Source organism: Chrysochloris asiatica, unplaced genomic scaffold, assembly GCF_000296735.1.
Source record: "Chrysochloris asiatica unplaced genomic scaffold, ChrAsi1.0 scaffold00019, whole genome shotgun sequence".
Taxonomy (NCBI): domain Eukaryota; kingdom Metazoa; phylum Chordata; class Mammalia; order Afrosoricida; family Chrysochloridae; genus Chrysochloris; species Chrysochloris asiatica.
The window spans coordinates 10,950,547-10,975,091 of NW_006408537.1; the positions used below are offsets into that span (position 1 = coordinate 10,950,547).

At 36.2% G+C, this 24,545-nt stretch overlaps 1 protein-coding gene across 1 annotated transcript in view; it reads right to left on the minus strand.

Annotated features, from left to right (window-relative positions):
• The window catches only part of KHDRBS2 (KH domain containing, RNA binding, signal transduction associated 2), an 864,427-nt gene that overhangs the window by 43,245 nt on the left and 796,637 nt on the right, over nucleotides 1–24,545 (minus strand). The window contains exon 8 of the mRNA XM_006835744.1: nucleotides 6,588–6,646. Within this exon, the coding sequence (XP_006835807.1) occupies nucleotides 6,588–6,646 (59 nt within the window). The remainder of the gene's footprint in view (nucleotides 1–6,587; nucleotides 6,647–24,545) is intronic.

Below are 24,545 nucleotides of genomic sequence, written 5' to 3' on the forward strand. Positions count from 1 at the left end.
GTCAGAGAAAAAGAGGAAGATCCCAAGAGAGATGGATTGGCAAAGTGGCAGCATCAATGGGTTCAATCGTGGCAACAGTAGTGAGGTTGACCCAGGACAGGGCAGTGTTTCATTCGGTTGTGCATAGGGTAGTTATGAGTTGGTACCGACTTGATGGCATCTAACAACAACAACAGCCATTACTGAACATGTCTATCAAAGATTCCATAGACAAATCCTGGTCAAAGGGGAGAAATGCAGAATAGAATTTCAAATAATCATAGATGATCCCTTAGCTATTGCTCTAAGATAGTGTTTAAACATTAAAATAAAAATACATGCTGAAATCTTTTTTAAAACTAAAAGATAGTTTAGCTTAAGTAGTAACAAGTATCTGCCTTAAGCATTACGCTTTTTGAAAATAAATATATATATGGGGTCAAATTTACAACTCAAAAGATTAGATAGGAACCCATAGGGGGCAGTGAATATATGCTAATAGGGTAGGAAAACCTAAGAAAAGGAGGGTGAGAATGCTTGCAAAATTCAGTGTATGATCAATGTCATTAAATGGTACATGTAGTTCAACTGGCTTATGTTTTGCTATGACGAACATCAATCAATTAGTCCATATGCTCAATTGTTGCAAATCTAGACAAATATATGTTAAAATCAGACAATGAACTTAGACCAAGATCATTTCTTTAGTTATTATGAATACATTAGCTGCCATTATCCAACATTATTATTAGTTCAAGAATATACATGACATGATACAAAGTTTTGATTTGTTGAATGTAAAACTGATAATATTGCCTATAAACCTTTGCTCCATTCACAATAATAATAACCAAAAAGAATACACCTCATATTTAAAGTGCTTTTACTCTGCTTAAAAAATGTAGGTGTCAAGTTTCTATGCACTTTAGTTTGGGAACTGTTTCTTGATAGTCATGTCAGAACAATAATTATTCAGAGCAGAATTTAGATACTCACTTGGTTGGGATCTTAGTCTGAGGCAAAGAAATCAACCTAATGTTTTGCAATCCTTTTCATGACAGGGAATATCACAGAAAACCAGCGTATGTATGCAGCACAGAGGAGCTATAGAAGGAGACTACTCAAGAGTTCAGATTCTTGCAGCTCTGAGGCCCATTCTGCTGCCCATAATACTCCAGGCTCACTTGTGATCCAAATTGGGCCACAAAACCGTATTTGAGGACTCTGAATAAAAGTGTTTACATTTAACAATTTTTTAAAACTTATTTTTGTTGAGAATGTTGTTGTTGTTGTTAGGTGCCATCCAAAGTTGATACCGACGCATAATGACCCTATGTACAACAGAACGATATACTGCCCAGATTGTGGGCCAGCCTTATAATTGTTGCCATGCTTGACCTCATTGATGCTGCCATACTGCCAATCCATCTCATTGGGGGGGGGGGTCTTCCTCTTTTTCTCTGACCCTCCACCTTACCAAACATGATATTCTTCTCCAGGGACTGGTCCATCCTGACAATATGTCTGAAGTATGAGAGACGAAATTTGGTCACCCTGGCCTCCAAGGAGCACTCTGGCTGCACTTCTTTCAACACACATCTATTAGTTCTTTTGGCAGCCCATGGCACTTTCTATATTCTCCTCCAACACCATAACTCAAAAGCATCAATTCTTCTATGGTCTTCCTTATTTACTGTTAGCTTTCACATGCATATGAGGTTATTTAAAATACCATGACTTGGGCCAGGTGCACCTTAGTCCTCAAGTTGGCATCTTTGCTCTTCAACACTTTAAAAAGGTCTTGTGCAGCAGATTTGCCTAATACACTATATCGTTTGATTTCTTGACTGCTGCTTCCATGAGTGTTGATAGTTGATCCAAGAAGAATGAAGTCCTTGGCATTCATTCATTATAATTTATTGAGAACAAATTATACAAATTAGTAAACAAAAATTGCTGTGTACCTTATATCATCTTCACTCTGACCAGATATTCAAATCCTTGTCTGTAGTTTTCACATTACTTTATTAAGGACTATTTATCAAATGTTTTCTAGTACAGAGAATTCCTTGTTGATAAATTATAATTTGATTCAGAATAAAAACTAGTGCTTACAGGCAAGTATGGCTTTTGAAGTAAAATGGATGGTTTTACCCTAACACTTACAGCAGCAGGAAAACCAGACAAAAAGAACAGTTGAAGATCCACAAAGTTAGAGTTGAGCTCCTGGCTTCAGCGCCCTAGCCTCCAATAGAAGTTCTGAGAAGCAGTGGTTTGTATTCACACACACTTTCCTATTAACTTACATGGTATTAACATGAAAATAAAAAGAACTGAGAAATAGAAGTGTAGTCTGTTATCAGCAACTACCCAGTTAAATATAAATTTTATCCCTACCATTGATTTCAGCACATGCAAGACTGAGATCTCACAAATGTGATTTTCCTCAAATTGATGTCAAAGGTACAAACAAGGAATGGATATTATAGATGGAAATTCTACTTTTTATAAGTGATTTATAAATAATAAAGCATTTTCTTATTAGAATGTAAGCTTTAAAACCCTGTTCACTACAGCATTTCCAAGATTGAGAATGATGGGTTTCACGTGTCAGTCATTAAGTAAATATTTGTTAAGTGAGAAATGGTCTCTGAACTTTTTATAATTATTTTATCACATCATTTACAACTTGGAGCAAATATGAAAAAAAAATTAAAAAATTCATAGCCATTTTCTCTCCTAGCATATTCCTAGTATCCTACTCCTAGCAACGTCTATACTCAGAAAGCTAAACAAATTAAGTAAGGGATATGTCTTATTAATGTGCCACCCTCCATAAACAAGAGTTCAGTGCATGTGGCTTGATTTGTTTGATTACAAATGTGCTTGGAACAACAGATATGATGAGCATAGACAAAACTGCAGTTTTAGGTGTGGATATTCTGGGATGTCAGGTAATCTTTCCCCACTGGCATGGATGTCTTACTGATGTGTCTTTGGACCTATTTGGATACTATTGTCCTTCTTGAATACCTCAAGATATCTCAATGTCTTCCTTTCAATAAGTGAAAAATATATAAAGAACAAAATTAAAACTGTATTTTCTATGGCAACTTACTAACTGAGCCCAGTCTGTGCAAACTTGTCCATTACCATATTTTTTTTTTCTATGAAACAATTTCTGGAAATATGTTTGTATTGGAGAATATTCCTATCTCCAATAACAGCAAAGAATGAGGCCAATTTGACTAGTGCTGGAAAGCAGGATTCTGGGAAAGAATGAGTGTGGTGCTCATTTTGAATTAATTTCCTATAAAATACTATCAAAGATTCCTTTACTCCCTTAGAATAGTAGGGCAGCATTTTGAAAGATTTAGAGAAATTTCACTAAGTTTAGCCTCCTTCACTTTAAACCAACTCAAGTTTCATCTATCTTCAGGTTCCACTTAACCCTGACCCCACTCACCTACCAAAGGAAAAAAAAAACAATACAAATCAAATGCACTTGAATTCAAATTCTGGTTGCACCACTGGCTGAGACAGGTTAGTTAAAGCTTTGGGTTTAAATTCCTCATTTGTAAAATATAGATGATGTCATGCATGTGTAACCTGATGAATTCTAATGGGGATTAGATTACATAGACATACATTAAGGTCTAATAAGGATTATTTCTATAATCTCTAATCCTCATCATAAATTGTTTAGTATCAGGTCATAACAAGTTTTCCATGTGCAGTAGTGTTGTTGTTCTTGTTAAGTGCTGTCTAGTCAGTTCTGACTCATAGAGAACAAGTTAGCATAGGATTTCCAAGGAATGGCAGATGCATTGGAACTTTGCTTATTGTACAGGACCACACCAGGACTCCATGCATGGTAGTAGCTGTTATTAATATTTCCGTCACTGATGAGAATATAAAAACAGAAATTGAGCCTCAACATTTATATTCTCATGTTGGCTTCACATTTGTTTCTCAGTTTCATTATGAAATGCAAATAAAATACTTAACATTCCCATTTATTATAAAAATGTAATAAAAATATATACAAGGGTGAGTAAAAAATTATCCTCACTCTTGTTGTTGTTGTTGTTAAGTGCCATCGAGTCGGTTCCGACCCATAGCGACCCTGTAACAGGGTTTCCGAGGGTGTAAATCTTTACGGGAGTAGAAAGCCTTATCTTTCTCCCGCGGAGCGGCTCTAGTGATATTAAAATGCCCATCCACATCCACGAATGATGACAACATTGAGTGTGCACATGAAATGATTCTGTCGAATAGACAAGTGACAGTAGATTATGTGTCAAATTGTAAATCAGTCATGGCTGTGCCTATGAAATAATCCACCACAGACATTGGTTTCGAAAAGTTTGTGTGAGACAGGTACCGAAACAACTCACGGAAGAGCATAAACAGAAGTGTTTGGACTGACACTCAAAGGAAGGTAAAAATTTCTTTTAAAAAAATGGTTACTGTTTGTTAAGACATGGACTTATCACTATGAGCTTGAGAGGAAAAGGCAGAGTATGGAATGGAAACATCCTCAATTGCCAACCAAGAAAAAGTTCAAAAGTCAACCATCAGCTGGAAAATTGATGCTTTCAGTTTTATGGGATTCTTAAGGGCCTGTATTGGAACAGTATCAGGACAAAGTTTCAGCAATCAACAGTGCTCATTACAGTGAGATACTCCCTAAAGAGCTGAAGCCTAAACTTTGGATTCAACACAGAAGACTGCTATCCAAAGGAATTGTGATCTTGCATGGAAATGCACATCCATACACCTCTGCCCACATGGTCTACACTCTGCAAAAATTTCATTTTGAGGTTTTAAAGCACCTCCCTACAGACTTTCACCTGTTTGGCCCCCTGAAAGCAGACCTTTGAGGATGAAGATTCACCTCTGATGAAGAAGTAAAGACAGCAATGCATTTGTGGCTCACAGCTCAGCCTAAAACATTTTTAATAATGGAATATGAAAGCTTGTTGACAGATGGACAGGGTATTGAAAAACAAAGAGATTATGTTGAAAAGTGATTTATCTGTCTTTTCTAAAAGCTGATTCAAATAAATTTTACAGCCAATGTGTGGATAATTTTTGACTCACCCTTGTGTGTGTGTGTGTGTGTGTGTGTGTATGCAATCAGCTTATGAATGGCAATGATGTTGTTGGTCGTTTATATTTCTACTTCAGAAGTTAGCCTAATGATATTCCACCCAAAGGGATTATCTTGATGGCTGGTTCCAAGGAAGGACACGCTGTCTTTCCCCCCTTGACATCTGTGCCTTCCTTTCTCCACTGTGAGAGGACAGTATACCTTCATCATGTGGAGTCTCAAACACACAGTCAACATTCACTGTCTTCTTTACTGTTTCCTTAATGAGTCCTGGAGTCCTGGCATGGTGCTGTGGGTTAATGTGCTGGACTGCAAAGTCAGTCTGAAATGCAAGGTTGGCAATGCAAGCTCTCCAGCTGCTCCTTGGAAACTCTATAAAGGGTCACTATGGGTCAGAACTGACTCGATGCCACATAACAACAACATAATGAGCCCTGGTGTGGCATTGTGGGTTAATGCACTGGACTGCAAGTTTGGAGGTTCAAGCTCACCAGTCGCTTCTTAGCAACCCTATACAGCGTCGCTATGGGTTGGAACTGACTTGAGGGCATTTAATAATAACAACATAATGAGAACAGAGTGGTCTTGTGACTATTTTAATAAAAATCACTCCTGTACACATTGAGATTAGCATCATTTTTCAAGATGGTCTACTAATTGCATGTGTGTTTTAAGAACCAAAACAACCACTCAAAAGTGAGGTGTGTTGCTACCATATTCTAAATATTCAATGAATTTTAACTGAACTATATACCAATCGACTTTAAATGGTATTTTAATTAAGCAATATAGTTTGGAAATTAATTAATTTTATATACCAGAAAGATTATTTACTATTAACACTAATGAGCTAAGCATTTTTTGCACTTTAAACAACTATTGTTGTTATTAGATGTAATGAGTCCATTTTGAGTTATGGTGCCCTCTTGTGCACAGAGTTTTCAAGGATGTGAACTTTAGGAAGCAAAATACCAGGCCTTGCTTCTGAGGAATGTCTCGGTGGGTTCAAACAGCTAACCTTTCAGTTAGTATTTGAACACTTACCTATTTGTGCTACCAAGGGACTTTCAAGAACTATTACACATGAAAAAAAATAATCTAAAGTTCACAACTTCTTCCCTTAAAAACTTTAAAGTATTTTAAATGTATATTGCTCTGATGATATATATCAGAGTAGAAAAAGGCAATATTGTTGCCAATCAATGAATGGGACAATGGACACAGTAAGACAGTTAAGACAGTATTCAGAATGCTCACTGTTGTCATTGAAATTGATATATAATAGTGATTAATTGCTTTTGAAGTTTTGATAAAAATTGATCTGCCCAATTTTCTGGTACTAGCTCTGTAAGTCAAATCTTACCCAGGAATTACATAAATCAATTTAGTCTGAACTTCTGTAAAAACTGAGGGGAGAAAGATAGAAGTAATTTCTGAGTTGTCAGTGACTGAGGGATGTTCTGATTTCACAATTTTAGTAAAGAAATGGTCTTACCGTAGCTGTCATAGGCATCCTCACTTACTCCATGACCATAGTCATAGTATTCAGGCACACTGCAACAGATTTAGACAGCAATCAATGTTACTGCAATCAGGAAGAATCAACCCAGAAACTCACATGGACTTTGAAGGTAAAATGTAAGCTAAGGTACTACTATCCCAGGAAACTCGAGGCATGAAACACAATCCTAAGTAAATATTCAGTAAGAAAAAATACCGGTTATCAACAAGGAGTGATACAATTTTCTCATGCCACTTCAGTACTTTTTTATCTCTATCCTCCAATTTTATAAATCAAACTTTCCCTAAAACACAAATATAATACTTCAAAATTTATTAAGTGAAGAGTTATAAAAGATCTTTTTCCAAGAAAAAGTGCCTTATAAAATTATAGTCTGGTCAATCATGTATGGCTCTAGATGCAGTTACTTTAAAAAACATGTATCAATTTTATTTTCATTTCCAACCACTGAAATGATATTTACGATACCCTCTATCCTTTCCAAAATATACATGTTTTTTTCGTTTCACTTAATATTTTTGTTAGATGTTTCTATATTTCAGTAACTCAGACAAAAAGTCATTCTCTCTGTATCTCTTATTCTAAAGTAATTTAATGTCTTCTTCCACTAGAATTGTCCCTGCTTTATTCAGAGCATATATTTTCCCCTTTAAGAGGAAGTTGATTAATATCCAGACATCCTATATAGCTTGTATCTTTAAAGTCATATCTCCTTTCAGCCACTATCTCTTTCTCTGCCCCATTACAGAATAAAATTATTGAAAAGAAGTGATTCTACATATTTCTCTCATTCTATATGCTTTTGGGTACATTCCAATCAAATTATTTATTCCCACAGCTCCATGGAAAAAGCTCTCTTCAAGAGCTCAATGTTTTCGGACCCATTGGTTAAGTGTCGGTCCTCATTTTACTCAATCTATTACCATCACTTAATACAACTGATCATTCCCTGCACCTTCTAACAAGATCTCCTTCTGAGATCTCTATGGTTCCTTTATGTCACTTTATTTCCTCATTCTTCTCTGTTGATACCTCATTTTCTTACGCACTTTGCCCTGGAAACTATGTGAGTTCAGGTATTCTAATTTTTCTCTTTTCTATTCATACTCACTCCCTAAGCAATCCTATCTGAGCTTATGGCTTTAATTCCTTCTTTATTCTGATGTGTTCCAAATTATATCTCCAGTCTTGGCACCTGCATTCTGTCTGGTCTCACATATCCAATTGCCTAATGGACTTTTGAAGAGAGTGGTGACTTTGTATGATACACACTGGCCTTCAAATCACAAGGCCAATGGTTCAAGCCCACCCACCACTCCATGGGAGAAAAATGAGGCTTTCTACTCCTACAAAGAACTATAACCTTAGAAACCCTAAACAGGGCTGCTAAGAGTTAGAAACAACTTGATGAGATTTAACAACAATAACATTTACACTTGAGTGTCAAATTTAATATTTAAAACTACACAAAGTTGATGTTCCTTCTAAGACAAACTTTTTGAATTTTATCCTTTTCATAAATAGCAAAACATTAATTAGTGTTGCTCATGTGAAAACTCATGTTTATACGTTCTCCTTTGTCTCACACCAAATGTTCAATCCAACATCAAATCATTTTCCTTATATTGTAAACTGTATATAAAACCTGAATACTTTTAAACACTTAAATACTTTTGAAAATAAATAATAACAACAATAAACTTAGTCTCAAATTTGTATCTAATTTGCACAATTTGCCCCCTAATATTTCTCAGCACCATTTGTCTGTCAGTTTGTCTTATTGTGATGGCTGTGTTGCTGTGATGATGGAAGCTATGCCACCAGGATTTGAAACCCACATGATCATCCATGGTGGAAAGTTACAGTGCAGCTTCCAGACTCAAACAGATTAGGAAGAAGGAAAGGCAGACTACTTCCAAATGTTTAGCCACTGGACACTTCATGAATAACAGTGGAACACTGTCAGACATAGTGTCACAATATAAAAACATTATGAAGAGTAGCAGAACATTGTCAGATCAAGTGATAGAAGATGAGCAACTTGGGTTGGAAGGCACTCAAAATACGACTAAGGAAAGGCTGCCTCCTCAAAGTAGAGCTGACAATAATGATGTAATTGGAGCAAAGCTTTCTGGACCTTCATTTGATGATGGGGCACAACTCAAATGAGAAGAAACAGATTTCAACATACAAACACAATTAGAACTTGGAATGTATGAAATATACATCCAGGAAAATTGACAATTGTCAAAAAATAAAATTGAACACATAAAGATCAATACCCTAGGCATTAGTGAGCTGAAATGGACTGGTATTGACCATTTTGAATTGGACAATAATATAGTTTACTAAGCCTTGAATGCCAAATTCAAGAGGAATAGTACCTCATTCATTATTATGAAAAGCATTCCAAGATGTATCATGAAGTGCAATGCTATCTGAGTTAGGATAATATCCATACACCTACAAGGAAGACCAGTTAATACCACTATTATTCAAATGTATGTACCAACTAATACAGATGAAATTGAAGAACTCTATCAGCTTCTTCAGGCTGAAATAATCAAACATGCAATCAAGATGCATTGATAATTACTAATGATTTGAATGCAAAAGTCAAAGACAAAAAGGAAGGGTCAGTAGTGGGAAAAGTATGACTTTGATGATAGAAATGATGCTGGAGATCTCATGATAGAATTTTGTAAGACCAATGACTTATTCATTGAAAATACCTTTTTAAACAACAAAAAAGGTGACTAAACATAATGAATTTACCTAATGGATTACACAGAACTAAATCAACTACATCTATGAACACACATAGCATTTCTCATGCTGAGGGAACTGAAGAAAAAATTCAAGCCTTGACTTTCAGTATTGAAGGATTCTATGGGCAAAATATTGAATGATGTAGAAAGCATCAAAAGAATATGGAAGATGGACAGAGAGTCACTGTAACAAAAAGAAATCGTTTGCTTCTCAGTGGCTTAACAGTTAAACTGTAGCTATCACCTCCATGATGACATCCATTATAACAGAATCAACCCCATAATCTGACCTGCTGTGATCACCCCTGAGCTAATGTAGTTATCCAAGGTGCTGTAAATCCTCACTTCTATGCTGTTAATGGAACTCCTGGTGTGCTGTAGGATCAGCACTGGACTTGGAACCACACCATCAGAAGTTGAAACCCACCTGTTGCTCACACTCTATACAGGGTCGCAACAGCAATAAAGTCAGATGCATTATACAGGAGTAGGTTGTATCTTGAGCCAATGTCTTTTGAGATATAAAAGACAAGAGAAGTGAATAAACAAAGAGGGATCCACTGCTACCAAGAAGAAAGAGCCATGAGTGGGGTGCATCCTTTGGACCTGGAGTCCCTGCACAGTGAAGCTTCTAGATCCAGAAAAAGACTGATACCAAGACCTATGGAGAAATCCGTGAAATGCTCATCCTACTGATGCTGAAAAGAGAAAAGGACTTTTCTCCAGAGCCAGCACTCTGAATTTAGACTTCTAGCCTCCTAACTGTGAGCGAATAAATTTCTGTTAAACGATCCACCTGTGGCATTTCTGTTACAACAGCTCTAGATAAAGAAGATAGCATTCAATTTGTATGGCTAAGAAAATAATCCAAGAGACTGGATGTTATGAAGAAAAATGCGGCATCAGGATTGCAGAAGGGCTTATTTATAACCTGTAATATGCAAATGACACAACCTTGCTTGCTAAAAGTGAAGACAATTTGAAGCACTTGTTGCTGAATATGAAATAATACAGCACTCAGCATGGTTTACAACTCAATATAATGAAAACAAAAATCCTTACAACTGGGCTAATAAACAACATCATGATAAAAGGAGGAAAATTGAAGTTGTCAAGTATTTCACTTTGCTTGGATCCACAATCAAGACTCATGGAAGCAGCAGTCAGAAATCAAATGACATGTTGCATTGGTAAAATCTGCAAAAGACCACTTTAAAGTGTTAAAGAGCAAAGACTTCACTTTGAAGACTAAGGTGTGCTTGACTCAAGCCATGGTGTTTTCAACCACCTCATCTTCGTGTGAAAGTTGGACAGTGAATAAGGAAGACCAAAGAAAAATACATGCATTTGAATTTGGTGTTGGAGAAGCATATTGAAAGTACCATGGACTACAAGCACAAACAAGTCTGTCTTGGGTGAATTACAAGTGAACATGACAAGACTTTGAAGTCTCATGTACTGTGTTGTCAGGAAGGACCAATCCTTAGAAATGAACAAGATATGTTATAGGAAGGACGAGTCCTTGAAAACAGGCATCATGCATGGTAGAGTGTCAGTAGAAAAGAAAAGGACCCCAAAGGTGAATGATCAGAGTGGCTGCAACAATAGGCTTAAGCCTGACAATGATTGTGAGGACGGCCGCAGGACCAGGCAGTGATTTGTTCTGTTGTGCATAGGGTTGCAATGACTTGGGCCCACTTTGATGGCATCTAACAACAACAATATATATGCACATGTGTGTGTCACTTCTGTACATGTCCACACTCAAGTGCACGGGAGACTAGGAAATATATTATTGACCACATCCGACTCTCTTGTGGAAAAAATGATATATAAATTTGATGGGAGGGCAACCTGAAGTCTTCTCCAGTTTTACCATCTATTTATTCAGATTGGAGTGAACATCCTTTTTTCGATTAAAAAAAAAAAAAACTTTCTCCAAAGCAGAGTAAATTCAAGTTTATTTTCTATTACTACAACTAACTCAAATCCAGGATCTCTGGAAAATATGAAGAGCGCATTCAATCTTGATATGGTGTTTTGCAGTCTGGATACCTGTAAATAAGTTATTTTTCGGACTTTCGGTCTCTCTACCCTCCAGATAACACACCCCATAAAAAGGATCGAAACTGAACCAAGTAACTGCAATTAAAAACTGCCTTCAGAAAAATGGAAGAAAGAAACATTGAGGACTCCAGGACATGAGCAGTTACAAAATCATGCTGTGCAGAGATTATAAAGATACTTTGCAACAGCAGTGAAATACATTTCATCATTAGGGCATCTGGTCATGTTACTTCTATTCTAGGACTGAAAACAGATTTACGGGAAGGCATTTCTTTATTCTTTACCCTTTGTGACCATAACTGAATTGGGTACAGTATAGTATATCTTCATTGTACATTTCACAACTTTTACATCATGCTTCCTGCTGTTTGATGCTTGGGAGCCTGAGGATTGCTCTAGGAATCACATATGGTTGCAAAATCTAACAGGATGGTTTTGAGGACAGCTTTAAGCAACACTCATTATCTCCTGCTCATTGGAATACAAACAAACGGAAGCAATTGGCTTTCCCAATTCTTTGAAGTCCCAAACTCTGAACTCTCTATCAATTTAAATTATAGAACTAAGGCATAAACCAGGCACAGTCTCATTTGTAAATTTCTATTCCCTTTCATTTCTTCTTATAACTCAGTTGTTATTTCTACTTATATCTCTTGCAAACCTTTCTAAAAGCATCATTGATCATTCAAACTTCCAGCATTTTCCCCTTCTGCCACATGATGCATGGACTTAAATCCTGCCTTCCAGGTTATCAGAGTCAACGGTATAACACAGGTCATCAGATTACGAGATTACATTGTATGTTGCCTTTGCATATTCTACCCTCCAATTAAGTTATTACCACTTATTTTAAATGGCAGCTCACAATTCTGTATATGGATATCTCCTAGACTAAATTGTTGTTACAGACTCAAAGTTCGGTTGGTGACTCGAATAAGATTTAAAATATTTTTTGTCACTTAGCAATCCCTGAGGTAGACGTTGTTGTTGTTAGGCATCATCAGGTTGCCACTGTGCCAACCCATCTGGTTGGTGGTCTTCTTCCTTTTCTCCATCTCTTTACTTTACCAAATGTGATATCCTTCTCCAGGTACTGGTCCCTCCTGACATGTCCAAAGTTTGAGAAATGAACTGTGACCATCCTGGTGTCCAAGGAACACGCAAGTTGTATTTTTTCCAACACAGTTTCCAACTTTTAATATTTTCCACCAGCACCAAAACTCAAATGCATCAATACTTCTCTGGTCTTCCTTATTCACTGTCCAACTTCCACTGCATTTGAGTTTGTTGAAAATACCATGGCTTGGTTCAGGAGAACCTTAGTCCTCAAATTTGCATCTTTATCCCTTTGAATACTTTAAAGCAGTCTTGTGCAGCAGATTTGTCTAATGCAATACGTGTTTGAATTCTTGACAACTGATTCCATGAGTGTTGATGGCTGACCTGAGCAAAATGAAGTCTTTGACAACTTCAATCTTTTCTCCATTTATCATGATGTTATTTATTACTCCAATGGTGAGGATTTTTGTTTTCTTTACATTGAGTTTCAACACGTACCAAAGTCTATGGTCTTTGATCATCATTAGTAAGTATTTTAAGCCTTCTTCACTTAAGCAAGGTTGTATCATCTGCATCACACAGGTTGTTAATGAGTCTTCCTCTAATCCTGATACCACGCTTTGTTGTTGTTGTTGTGTGTAGTGGAGTCGGTTCCAACTAATAGCGACCCTGTACAGGGTTTCCGAAGCTGTAAATCTTTACGGGAGCAGAACACCTCATCTTTCTCCTGCGGAACAGCTGCTGACCTTGCAGCTCACAGCCCAATTTGTAACCACTACGATACCACGCTAGTCTCCATATAATCCAGCTTCTTGAGTTATGTGTTCAGGATACAGACTGAATAAGTATGATGAAAGGCTACAAACCTGGCACACACTTTTCCTAATTTTAAACCATGCAGTGTTCCCTTGTTCTGTTCAAACAACTGCTTCTTGGTTTACGTACAGATTCCTCATAGTAAGTGTTCCAGAATATTCATTCTCTGCAATGTTGTCCATAGTTTATCATGATCTACACAGTTGAAAGCCTTTGAGTAGTCAATAGAGCACAGGTAAACACCCTTCTGATATTCTCTACTTTCAGCTAAGATCCATCTGACATTAGCAATGATATCTCTTATTCTACATCCTCGTCTGAATCTGGCTTGAATCCCTGGCAGTTCTCTGTCAATGTATGGTTGCAGCCGTTTTTGAATTATTGTCAGCAAAATTTTACCTGCATGTGATAGTAAAGATATTGTCCAATTCTTTTTCATATAATCCAATTTCTCAGATTATTTGCTCAGCATAGATTGAATAAATATAGTGAAAGGATATAACCCTGGCACAAATCTTTCCTGATTTTATCACCATGTTCTGTTCAAACAATTGTCTCTTGATCTAGGTACAGGTTGGTCATGAGCGCACAATTAAGTCTTCTGAAATACCCATTCTTTACTACATTAGCCACAATTTGTTATGTTCCACATGGCCAAATGTCTTTTAATAGCCAATAAAACACAAGTAAACATTTTCTGGTATTATCAACTTTTAGTCAAGATCCGTTTCACATCAGTAATGATGTCTCTTGTTTCACATCCTATTCTGAGTTTGGCTTGAATTTTGGCAGCTCCTTACAGATATACTGCTGCAATCATTTTTACAGTATCTTCAACTGGATTTTAGTTTCATGTAATCTTAAAGATATTGTTTGATGATTTCCTAATTCAGTTGGATCACCTTTCTTTGAATGGGCACAAACATGATTCTCTTCCAATCTGTTGGTCAGGTAGCTGTCTTCAATTTTTTTTCGGAATGGATAAGTGAAGGCCTCAAACCTGTATCAGTTTGTTGAAACATTTATATTTCTATTCTCTCAATTCCTGGAACCTTGTTTTTCAACAATGCCTTCTGTGCAGCTTGGACTCCTTCCTTTCCTTCAGTGACACTGTTCTTGATCGTATGTGACCTCTTGAAATTTTTGTGCATGATCAGTTCTTTTTGGTACAATCATTCTGTGTATTCCTTCCATTTTCTTTTCAATCTTCCTATAGAACTTTATATTTTGCCCATGTTGTTGTTGTTGTTAAGTGCCGTCGAGTCTGTTCTGACCCATAGCGACCCTGTAGAGGGTTTCAAGGAGCCACTGGTGAGCTTGAACCACCAACCTTGCAGTTCGAACTTACTTTGTAGTCTAGCGAATTAACCTATAGCACCACACCATACCACACCCATAAAAGCCTTCAGTATTGAAACCAAGTCTGAATTTTTTCTTCAGTTCTTTTCATTTGAGGAGTGCTGAGTGTGTTCTTTCCTTTTGTTTTACTAACTCCAGGTCTTTGCACATTTCATAATATTTGACTTTGTCTTCTTGAGCTGCCTTTTGAAGTTTTCTCTTCAACTCATTTGCCTCCTAACGTCTTCCATTGGCTTAAGCTACTCATTTATGGGCTAGGATGTAGACAATGTGTTTCTAACTATGCCAGATAGTCTGAGGCTTGGCCTTAAAGTACGAAATTGTGAACTCATTGTTCTCCTCTTCTACTTCTCACATGACTGAGGGTCACAACCTTTGCCTCTTACATCCTTAAAGAGTGGTGATCACATTAAATCATTAAATAATTCAATGACCATTCATTGAGTAATGGTACCATTTGGGGATGCAAAGAGGAATGGATACATTAGCATACGTTAAAATATAATTTTGATATGCTGTAATAAAAATGTAATGTAAGTTAGAATAGATTAATATTGTGGCTATTTTACTTACTTTCTTTCCTTTTATCTAATAAAAACTATTGAACACCTGCTGTGTATTAAACATTATTCTAAGTACTAGGAGTATAGCAATGAACAGAAAATATAAAACCTGTCACTATGTAGGTCACAAAGCAATGACTAAACTAGTAAAATGTACCAAAGGAGGCCCTGGGTGGTGTAGACTCAGTTAATGTACTGGTTTGACAACTACAAACTAGGGGGCTGGAGTTCACCCAGAGTCACTTTGGACAAAAAAAACTTGGTTATCTATTTTTTAAAAATCAGTTATTGAAAACTCTATGGAGCATGATTTGACTCTACTAACACATGAGGTAGCCATGAACTGGAACGGTTAAGATACATAAGTAAATTGGTAGTTGTTGTTAAGGGCCATTGAGTTGGTTCTGACTCAAAGTGACCCTGTAGAGGATTTCTGAGGAGCACCTGGTGGGTTTGAACTGCTAATCTTCTGGTGAGCAGTCCAATGCAAGGCTGATCATGATTCTAGCCTAGATGCCTTACGTAGATCATCTATCTTGATTCTTAATCCATGAGCACAACAAACATGTCCACAAGACAATGATCCACATCCTACTGTGAGTAGGATCTTAAAAGCTCATGAGTGGCCATCTAAGGTGCAACTATTGGTCTCTCTATCTGTAGAAGAAAGAAGAGTGATGATAATTAAATGTGCTTGGAATCAGTTAGTCCTCTGGACTAACGGGCACTGTGAATATCAGCATCCATTACTGAGTCCAGAAGAACTAAACAGTGCCTAGTGGCACTGTGTGTAAATACGTCAGACTGCAAAGCTGTTTGAACTGCAAGGTTGGTAGTTCAAGCTCACCAGGTGCTCTTTGGAAACCCTATACAGGGTCGCTATGGGTCGGAATTGACTCAACAGCACTTAACAACAACAACAACAACCACTAATAAGTTCTCTGAAAGGGATCACAATAGAAGGTCCAGGGTAGAGGGGAGAAAATGTGGGACAAAACTCAAAATTATTAAAAAAAAACACAAATGGAACTAGTAGTCAGAAAGAGACTGGAGGGACTTGAAACTATGGCTGTTGACCACTCTTCATGTCTACAAAGGAACTAACCTTCATGACCCAATTTTCAGACAAACAGTGGATAGGTATATAGTGGGGGGCAGCAACACTAGTAAGGTATTCTCACCATGGAATAGTTAATCATTAAAAATCAAAAAGGTAACATTTATCTAAGGACACATTTGAGAAGAGAAGGAAAGGTGCATAGAATGGAAATAGGAATCACAGGGAGGAATTTTTTAAAAATGGGTATAAAACACAAACATGATACATTTAGTTATAAGGAAAAGGCATTACAAAGAAAATATATACTGCATGTAGATGCTAATTATTGGTGAATTCATATATAACCCAAAATCCTTAAATAATCTCATCTATTTAGAACTAAAATCATGTATCAATATTGTGGTAATAAATAAGAGGTTTAAATATAAAATTATTAGCTACATTTGTTGTTGTTGTTAGTGCCATCAAATCAGTTCAGCGACCATTATATGTGTATATTTTACACATTTCACTTTTTAATTAAGCCTTTTTTTTCTGTTTAGAACTTGGCCTTTATTCTGAAGACAACAAAAGAATTCAACAATGCAAATCGACTTTTCAGATCTTTGTTTTGTTAAGAATTTACTATTATTGCATTGTTAGTAAATAAAAAATAAGTCTAAATCTGAAATGTGAAAATAAATACCAAATTCTTGTTTTCCTGCATAACATTTATTTTATATATTCTAGGAATCCTGATGTGGCACTGTGGGTTAATGCACCAGACTGCAAAGCCGTTTGAACTGCAAGGTTGGAAGTTCAAGCTCACTAGCTGCTCCTTGGAAACCCTAAACATAGTCTCTATGGGTCGGAATTGACTCAATGGCACTTAACAACAACAAGTACAGAAATTATCAAAATAGATAATAAGACATGATAGCTTCTTAAAATATTTTATTCAAGAATAAAGATATATTGATCATTTTGTGTTTCTGTTAAAAAATACTAATGATTATAGTGTTTTTACAAGAGAATGATGAGAAAAGAATTTCTGTTCCTGTAAAGATCTATAATATCAGAAACCCTATCCAGTCACTGTGAGTTGGAATTAATTCAATGGCAATGGGTTTTGTTTTACATTTTATGTTAGTTTGTGTGTGTGTGTGTGTATGTTTCTATATAAAACTATTTACCCTTTGTTGTGCTTAATATCAGTAGTTTTAACAAAACTTTAACAAGAGAAAAGAACAATGTTTTAGATACTATAATATAGCTCTAATCAAGATTGCATAGTTTAAAATATTTTACAATTTTATTACTTTATTTATCAATCAATTGATTTATTGGATTCTAGCAACAGTTTTCCAGAACTGTTTAGAGCAGCCATGTTTGTATATAAATATCAATTTGTGTTTATCCAAATTAAATGACAACCTAAATGCACTAAAGAAAGATAAATTTCTAACTATATTTATAAACTGAGAGATAATTAACAATGTATGTTGAGCAAATAATCCAACACGTTGGGTTCTATGGAGAAAAAGAAGCATCAGGATTGGAGAAAGACTCATTAACAACCTGCAATATGCAGATGATACACCTTGCTTGCTGAAAGTGAAGAGGGCTTAAAACATTTACTGATGAAGATCAAAGAGCACAGCCTTTGGTATGGATTGCATCTCAATGTAAAGAAAACAAAAATCTTCACCACTAGACCAATAAACAATATTCTTATCAATGGAGAAAAGATTGAAGTTGCCAAGGACTTTAATCTTCTTGGATCAACTATCAACACTCAAAGAAGCAGCAGTCAAGAAATCAAGCTACATATTGCATTAGGCAAATCTGCTGCACAAGACTTTTTAAAAGTGTTGAAGAGCAAAGATGTCAGCTTGAGGACTAGGGTGCACCTGACCCAAGCCATGGTATTTTCAATAACCTCATATGCATGCGAAAGCAGGACAGTGAATAACGAAGACTAGAGAAGAATCGATGTTTTTGAGTTATGGTGTTGGAGGAGATTACTGAATGTGCCATGGACTGCCAAAAGAACAAAAGATCTGTGTTGGAAGATGTAAAGCTAGAGTGCTCCTTGGAGGCCAGGATGGCCAAACTTTGTCTCTCACACTTCAGACATATTGTCAGGAGAGACCAGTTGCTGGAGAATGATACCATGTTTGGTAAGGTGGAGGTGCAGAGAAAAAGAGGAAGACCCCCAATGAGATGAATTGGCACAGTGGCAGCATCAATGGGTTCAAGCGTGGTAACAATTGTGAGGTTGGCCCAGGATCAGGCAGTGTTTCATTCTGCTATGCATAAGGTCACTATGAGTCAGTACCGATTCGATGGCACCTAACAACAACAACACAATAATCTACAATTGTTTGGCCAGTTTGACTTTGGGAAATCAGAGATGTAAACCTTCCATTAAGAGGTAAAGCAATGCGAAACTGGAAAAAAATCCTTATCTCCAGAATGAAGAGCAGTGAAGTCTTCTTTCCCTGATTCATATAGGAATAAAAAATCACAATTCTACTAAAAAAGGATATACAGAAGACAGGGGAAGATGGTGTTTGAACTTAAAACCAAGAATTGATCATTTTTGTATTTGTGAGCATGTCACTTTGGAAAAATCACCAAATCTCTGTGAAATGCAGTTTGTTCACCTTCCTAAGGCAATGATAGTATCTCTCCCAAGTGTGAATGAGGCAGCCAATGGCAGCACATGATAAGTACCTAATGCATAGCAGACACTCAATAAATATTAATAATATGTCAGCATCCAATCAATGAAGGTATAGACATAAAGCTCCTCTCTTTCATATTCATGAAGGGTGCTGATAGAGATTCCATCTTCTTGAAATATTCTAAAGCATGAAACAACCATACATACCCACTTAAATTTCAGTTGATGGTATTTAATGTTCACTGGATAAAATATAGGCTGATTATTCATGAGGGAAGTGACATGTTTGTTCTGCTCATGGATTAAGAATCAAGATAGATGATCTATATAAGGCATCTAGTCTAGAATCATGATCAGCCTTGCAATGATCCTTTTTACAGAAAAATGGATGTTTTGAAAATGTAACCTCATGCCCCAAATGAGACAGCAATATATTTGGCAACACTTTTGTTTTCTAGATTTAAAACTGTGCATACATTTCTGCAAATAGTCTCCTTTCTAGACACTCTTTAATCATTTATTTCCAATTCAGCTTGCATTTTTTGCTTACTTTGACCCTTCATTGCATAAATGAGGGGTGAGCAATTTAATAACAAAAACATTAATCTACTGTTTTATTGTGTGGAATTATCATCAGAACATAGCAATTATTTTCTATAAATAAGACCTTCAACTGACTGATTAATTAGGTTCAGTGGTACATGACATTACTAAATGAACTGTTACAAGCCTCTAGTACAAATACATAAAAGCTATTGAACCCTTTTTCAAAATGGACATAATTTTAACTAGATACACATATTTCCTTGACTGAGTCATATTTCATCAGTAGTAGTAATATTTCAGTGCTGTAAATATGAGTATAATTCCTAATTATTTCGATATTCTAATCCAGTTGTGTTTGAGTCTGAATTCATTGGTGCAAGCTGAACTGTGGCTACATGCTAACAGTGATTTATATTCTTTCTCATTCAAAGCACAAATGGAACCTCACCTGTGTTTTGTACTCTTCCAAACCCTCATTATTTGTTAAAGACTTATTACCATGCACCAGATTTCTGAATTTTTAATAAATACAACCAAGTTTGAGAAAAGAATACATGAATTGATAACAAACATTCCATTTTAACAAGAATATTCTTTGCGAGGAAAGTAGGTCAGGTTCATCAAGGACCTCTCAGCAAGTAACTTACTTCAGGAGAATTTTAACTCTTTTATGCTGGGAAGGATTAAGAAGTCTGCTTATTGCTAAACCTGAATGGTGTCAGATTAGCACAATGAGGAAGGAAATCCAATACTAGCTATTTGTCGTTGCACACTGTCATTGTGACACACCTGAATTGTAAATATGTATTTACAGATCTCTCTTCTCTGTCAGTGGTAATTCCTTAGCACAGTACATAAGACCCTTTATAATCTGCATTTGAATCACCTATCCAACCTTATTTTTATCATTCTTATACATAGCACTTAGCAACAACAGTATTTTTTACTTGGACACCTGGAGTGGTGCTGTAAGATCAACACTGGACTGTGAACCACAATGTCAGCAGTTCAAACCCACAGTTGGTCCTTGGAAATCCTATATGTCTGGCCTGCCAAGGCAATAGTTCCAGCCTTCACATTGTATAGGGTTTCCAAGGAGCAGCTGGTGGATCTGAACCACTGACCTTGCAGTTCACACTGACCTTGTGGTCCACTGCATTATCTTGCAGTACCACACCAAGACTTCAACATAGTTATAAAACGCAAAATGTTACGTTATTCAATTGCATTATTTTAAAACATACGTATCATTAGATTTTTATATTTAATATTGATTATAGGCTTTAATTAGCTGAAAACTGACTCCTACTTCCATGAGTATTGATAGTAATTTCAAGCAAAACAAAGTCTATGAAAATTTCAATCTTTATTTATTGGTCCAGTGGTGAGAATTTTTGTTTTCTTTACATTGAGTTGCAACTCATACTGAAGGCTGTGGTCTTTGATCTTCATCAGGGGGTATTTTAAGTCTTCTTCACTTTCAACAAACAAGGTTGTGTCATCTGCATATCATATTGAAGGCTGTTTATGAGTCTTCCTCCAATCCTGATGCCACACTCTTCTTCATATAATCCAGCTTCTCAGATTATTTGCTTATCACAAAGATTGAATAAGTATGATGAAATAATACAACCTTGGCACACATCTTTCCTGATTTTAAACCATTCAGTGTTTCCCTTGTTCTGTTTCAACAATTACCTCTTGGTCTGTCATGAACACAAGTAAGTGTTCCTGATTACTCATTCTCTGCAATGTTGTCCATAGCTTGTCACGATTCACATAATCAAAAGTCTTTGCATAGTCAAAAAGCACTGGTAAACATCTTTCTGGAATTCTTTAATTTCAGCTGAGATCCATCTGACATTAACAAGGTCCATCATTTCACACTCTCATCTGAATTCAGCTTGAAACTCTGGCAGTTCCCTGTCAATATACTGTTGGCAGTTGTTGTTGAAATATTTTTAAACAAAATTTTATTTGTATGTGTTATTAATGATATTGTCTGATGATTTCCACATTCCATTAGCTCACTTCTTTTTGGAATCGGAGCTCCAAAAAGCTATGGATTTCTTCCAATCAACTGACCAGGTGGCTGTTGATTTCTTGGCATAGATGAATGAGTGCCTTCAGTGCTGCATCATTTTGTTGAAAATATTCTACGTGTTAGTCCATCAATTTCAAGATCCTTGTTTTTAGCCAGTGCCTTCAGTGCATATTGAATTTCTTCCTTGAGTATCTTTAGATCATGATTATATCCTATCTTTTGAAATGGTTGAAAATTGTCCATTTCTTTTTGTAGAGAGGCTTTATGTATTCCTTCTTTTTTGGATACTTTCTGCATCATTCAATATGTTGCTCATAAAATCCTTCACACTTTCAAGTTGAGGTTTGAATTAATTCTTCTGTTATTTAAATGTGCATGTTTGCTAAGCATGTTTTTCACTTTTTGTTTTCTAAATCCAGGCCTTTACACACTTTTTAAAATACTAATTGACTTTGTCTTCTCAAGCTGTCCTTTGAAATTTTCTATTCAGCTCTTTTACGTCATCATTTCTTCCATTTGCTTTAGCATCTCTGTGCTGGTGAACAAATTTCAAAGATTCTTCTGACATCCATTTTGGTCTTTTCCTTCTTGTCTTCTTATTGACATTTTGCTTTCTTCCAACATGATGTTCTTGATGTCATCAGTGTATGATGCATCAGATCTGTTCTTGAGGTGGGATATGTTCAAAATCAAGGAGCTCTGGTAGTTCAGTGGTTATCAGTTGGGCTTTTAACCTTAAGGTCAGAAGTTCGAAACTATCAGTTGTTCCATCAAAGAAAAAGGAGGCTTTCCAGCCTTGGAAACCCTATGCAAGGTCACTATGAGTCAGAACTGACTCCATGGCACACTACCACCACCATATTTAAGGTCAAATTTTGGCTCTCGTGGATTTGTTTCAATTTTCTTCTGCTTTAGCCTGAACTTGCGTATGAATAATTGATGGCTTGTTCCACAGTCTTCCCCTGACCTTGTTTTAGCTGATGATATGGAACTTTTCCATTGTCTCTTCCCACAAATGTAGCAAATTTGATTTCTGTGTATTTCATCTGGTGAGGTCCACAAGTTTATTCAACTTTTCTGTTGCTTAAAAAATGTATTTACAATGAACAAGTCATTTGTCTTACAAAATTCCATCATATGATCTCTAGCATCAGTTGTCACTGATCCATATGTTCCAACTACTCTTTGTTTTCGACCTTCACATTGTAATCACCAGTAAATATCAATACATCTTGATTGCATGTTTGATCAGTTCCAGACTGATGAATTTTGGGTTTCCGAGGCTATATGTCTTTACAGAAAGCTTCTTCTTTCTTCCATGGAACATTCAAACTTCTGACCTGGATTTTAGGAGCCCATCTCATAACCTCTATGCTCCCCAGAGCTCCTTGACTTTAAACATATCCCACCTGAATTTATAAATACCTCAACCACAGATTTGATGTATCATATACTGATGACATCAACAACGTCATATTTGAAGAAAGCAAAATGAAGAAGTTAGTAGAATTCTTCAATTTCATCATCACTGGCTTTAGTGAATGTGTATGGATATTATCTTATCAATGACAGCATTATACTTTAGAATAGCTCTTGAAATGTTCTTTTTGATTATGAATGAAGCATCATTCCTCTTCAACTAGTCATTCGTGATATAGTAAGCCAAATTATTGTCAGATTCAAAATATCTAATACCAGTCTATTTCAGCTGTCTAATGCCTAGGATATTGATGTTTAAGTGTTCCATTTATTTTTGACAACTTCAATTTTCCTAGACTCATACTTCATACTTTCCATGTTCCAATTATTAAAGATGTTACAGCTGTGTCTCCTCATTTTGAGTTGTGTCCCATCACCAAATGAAGGTCCTGAAAGCTTTACTCCATTATTCTCATCACAGTTAACTACCTTGAGGAGGCAGTTTTTCCCCAGTTACATTTTGAATGCCTTCCAAACTGAGGCGCTCATGTTCTGGCAGTATATCTGACAATATTCTGGTGCTCTTCATTATGTTTCCATATTCTGGTGCTATTGAACCATTCTGCAGAAGACTTCCTAGAAAGGCTGATGCTAACCTGCCAATCAACTGCTATTCATAAGATTTTCAGTGGCTAAACATTCAAAAGTAGTCAGCCTCTCCATCTTTCTAGTCTGAATTAGTCTGGAAGCTGAGCTGAGACCTGCCCATTACCAGTATATTCTACTAGTATTTAAAACACTGGTGGCATAGCTTCCAGCATCACAGCAATAGGCAAGCCACCACCTTATGACACACTGATAGACAAGTGGTGGAAATTATTGAGCAGTTGATTGTCAGGTTAGCATCAGCTCTTCTTGGAAGTCTTCTGTGGAACTTTCTCTTAACTTTCCAATTGAATGGTCTCTGGTGTACTCTCCTATTATTTTGCATATTCTTCTAGCATAGTGCTTATCACAAGCTATGTGTCTATTAGGAGTCCTGGTGTGGTGTTGTAGAGTAAACACTGGAATGCTAACCACAAATTTGGTGGTTCAAACCCACTAGCAGTGCCTTGGAACTGATCAAACAGGTTTACTAATAAGGTCACTTTTGTAGGTTCTCTTGTGATACTAATCATATCTCTGGGAAATGGTTATTCTAACTCTTCTTATTAGAGTTTATGATATAAAAATGCTTCAGTGGTACACTTTTCAAAATAAACTATTTAGGCAAGTAGATTAGTTATCAAACACCATTAATAAATACAATGCAGACGTGGTGATTAATTTGAGGAAACACAATGTTTCCTTCAAAAAACTAACAACAATGATCCTAATTGCCTAAAATAAATATGTGAAATGGGAACTAAAAAAGTGTGATTATATTCATCACTATCTGTAGCTAGATTTTCATTCTGTTGAGACAAAACCAAACAATACTGAATCTGTTGTTTATGCAGCAGATGGCACGGAAAACTTGTAGAATAACTATGGAAAAATATTCAAATCCAATAACCTTCTGTAAA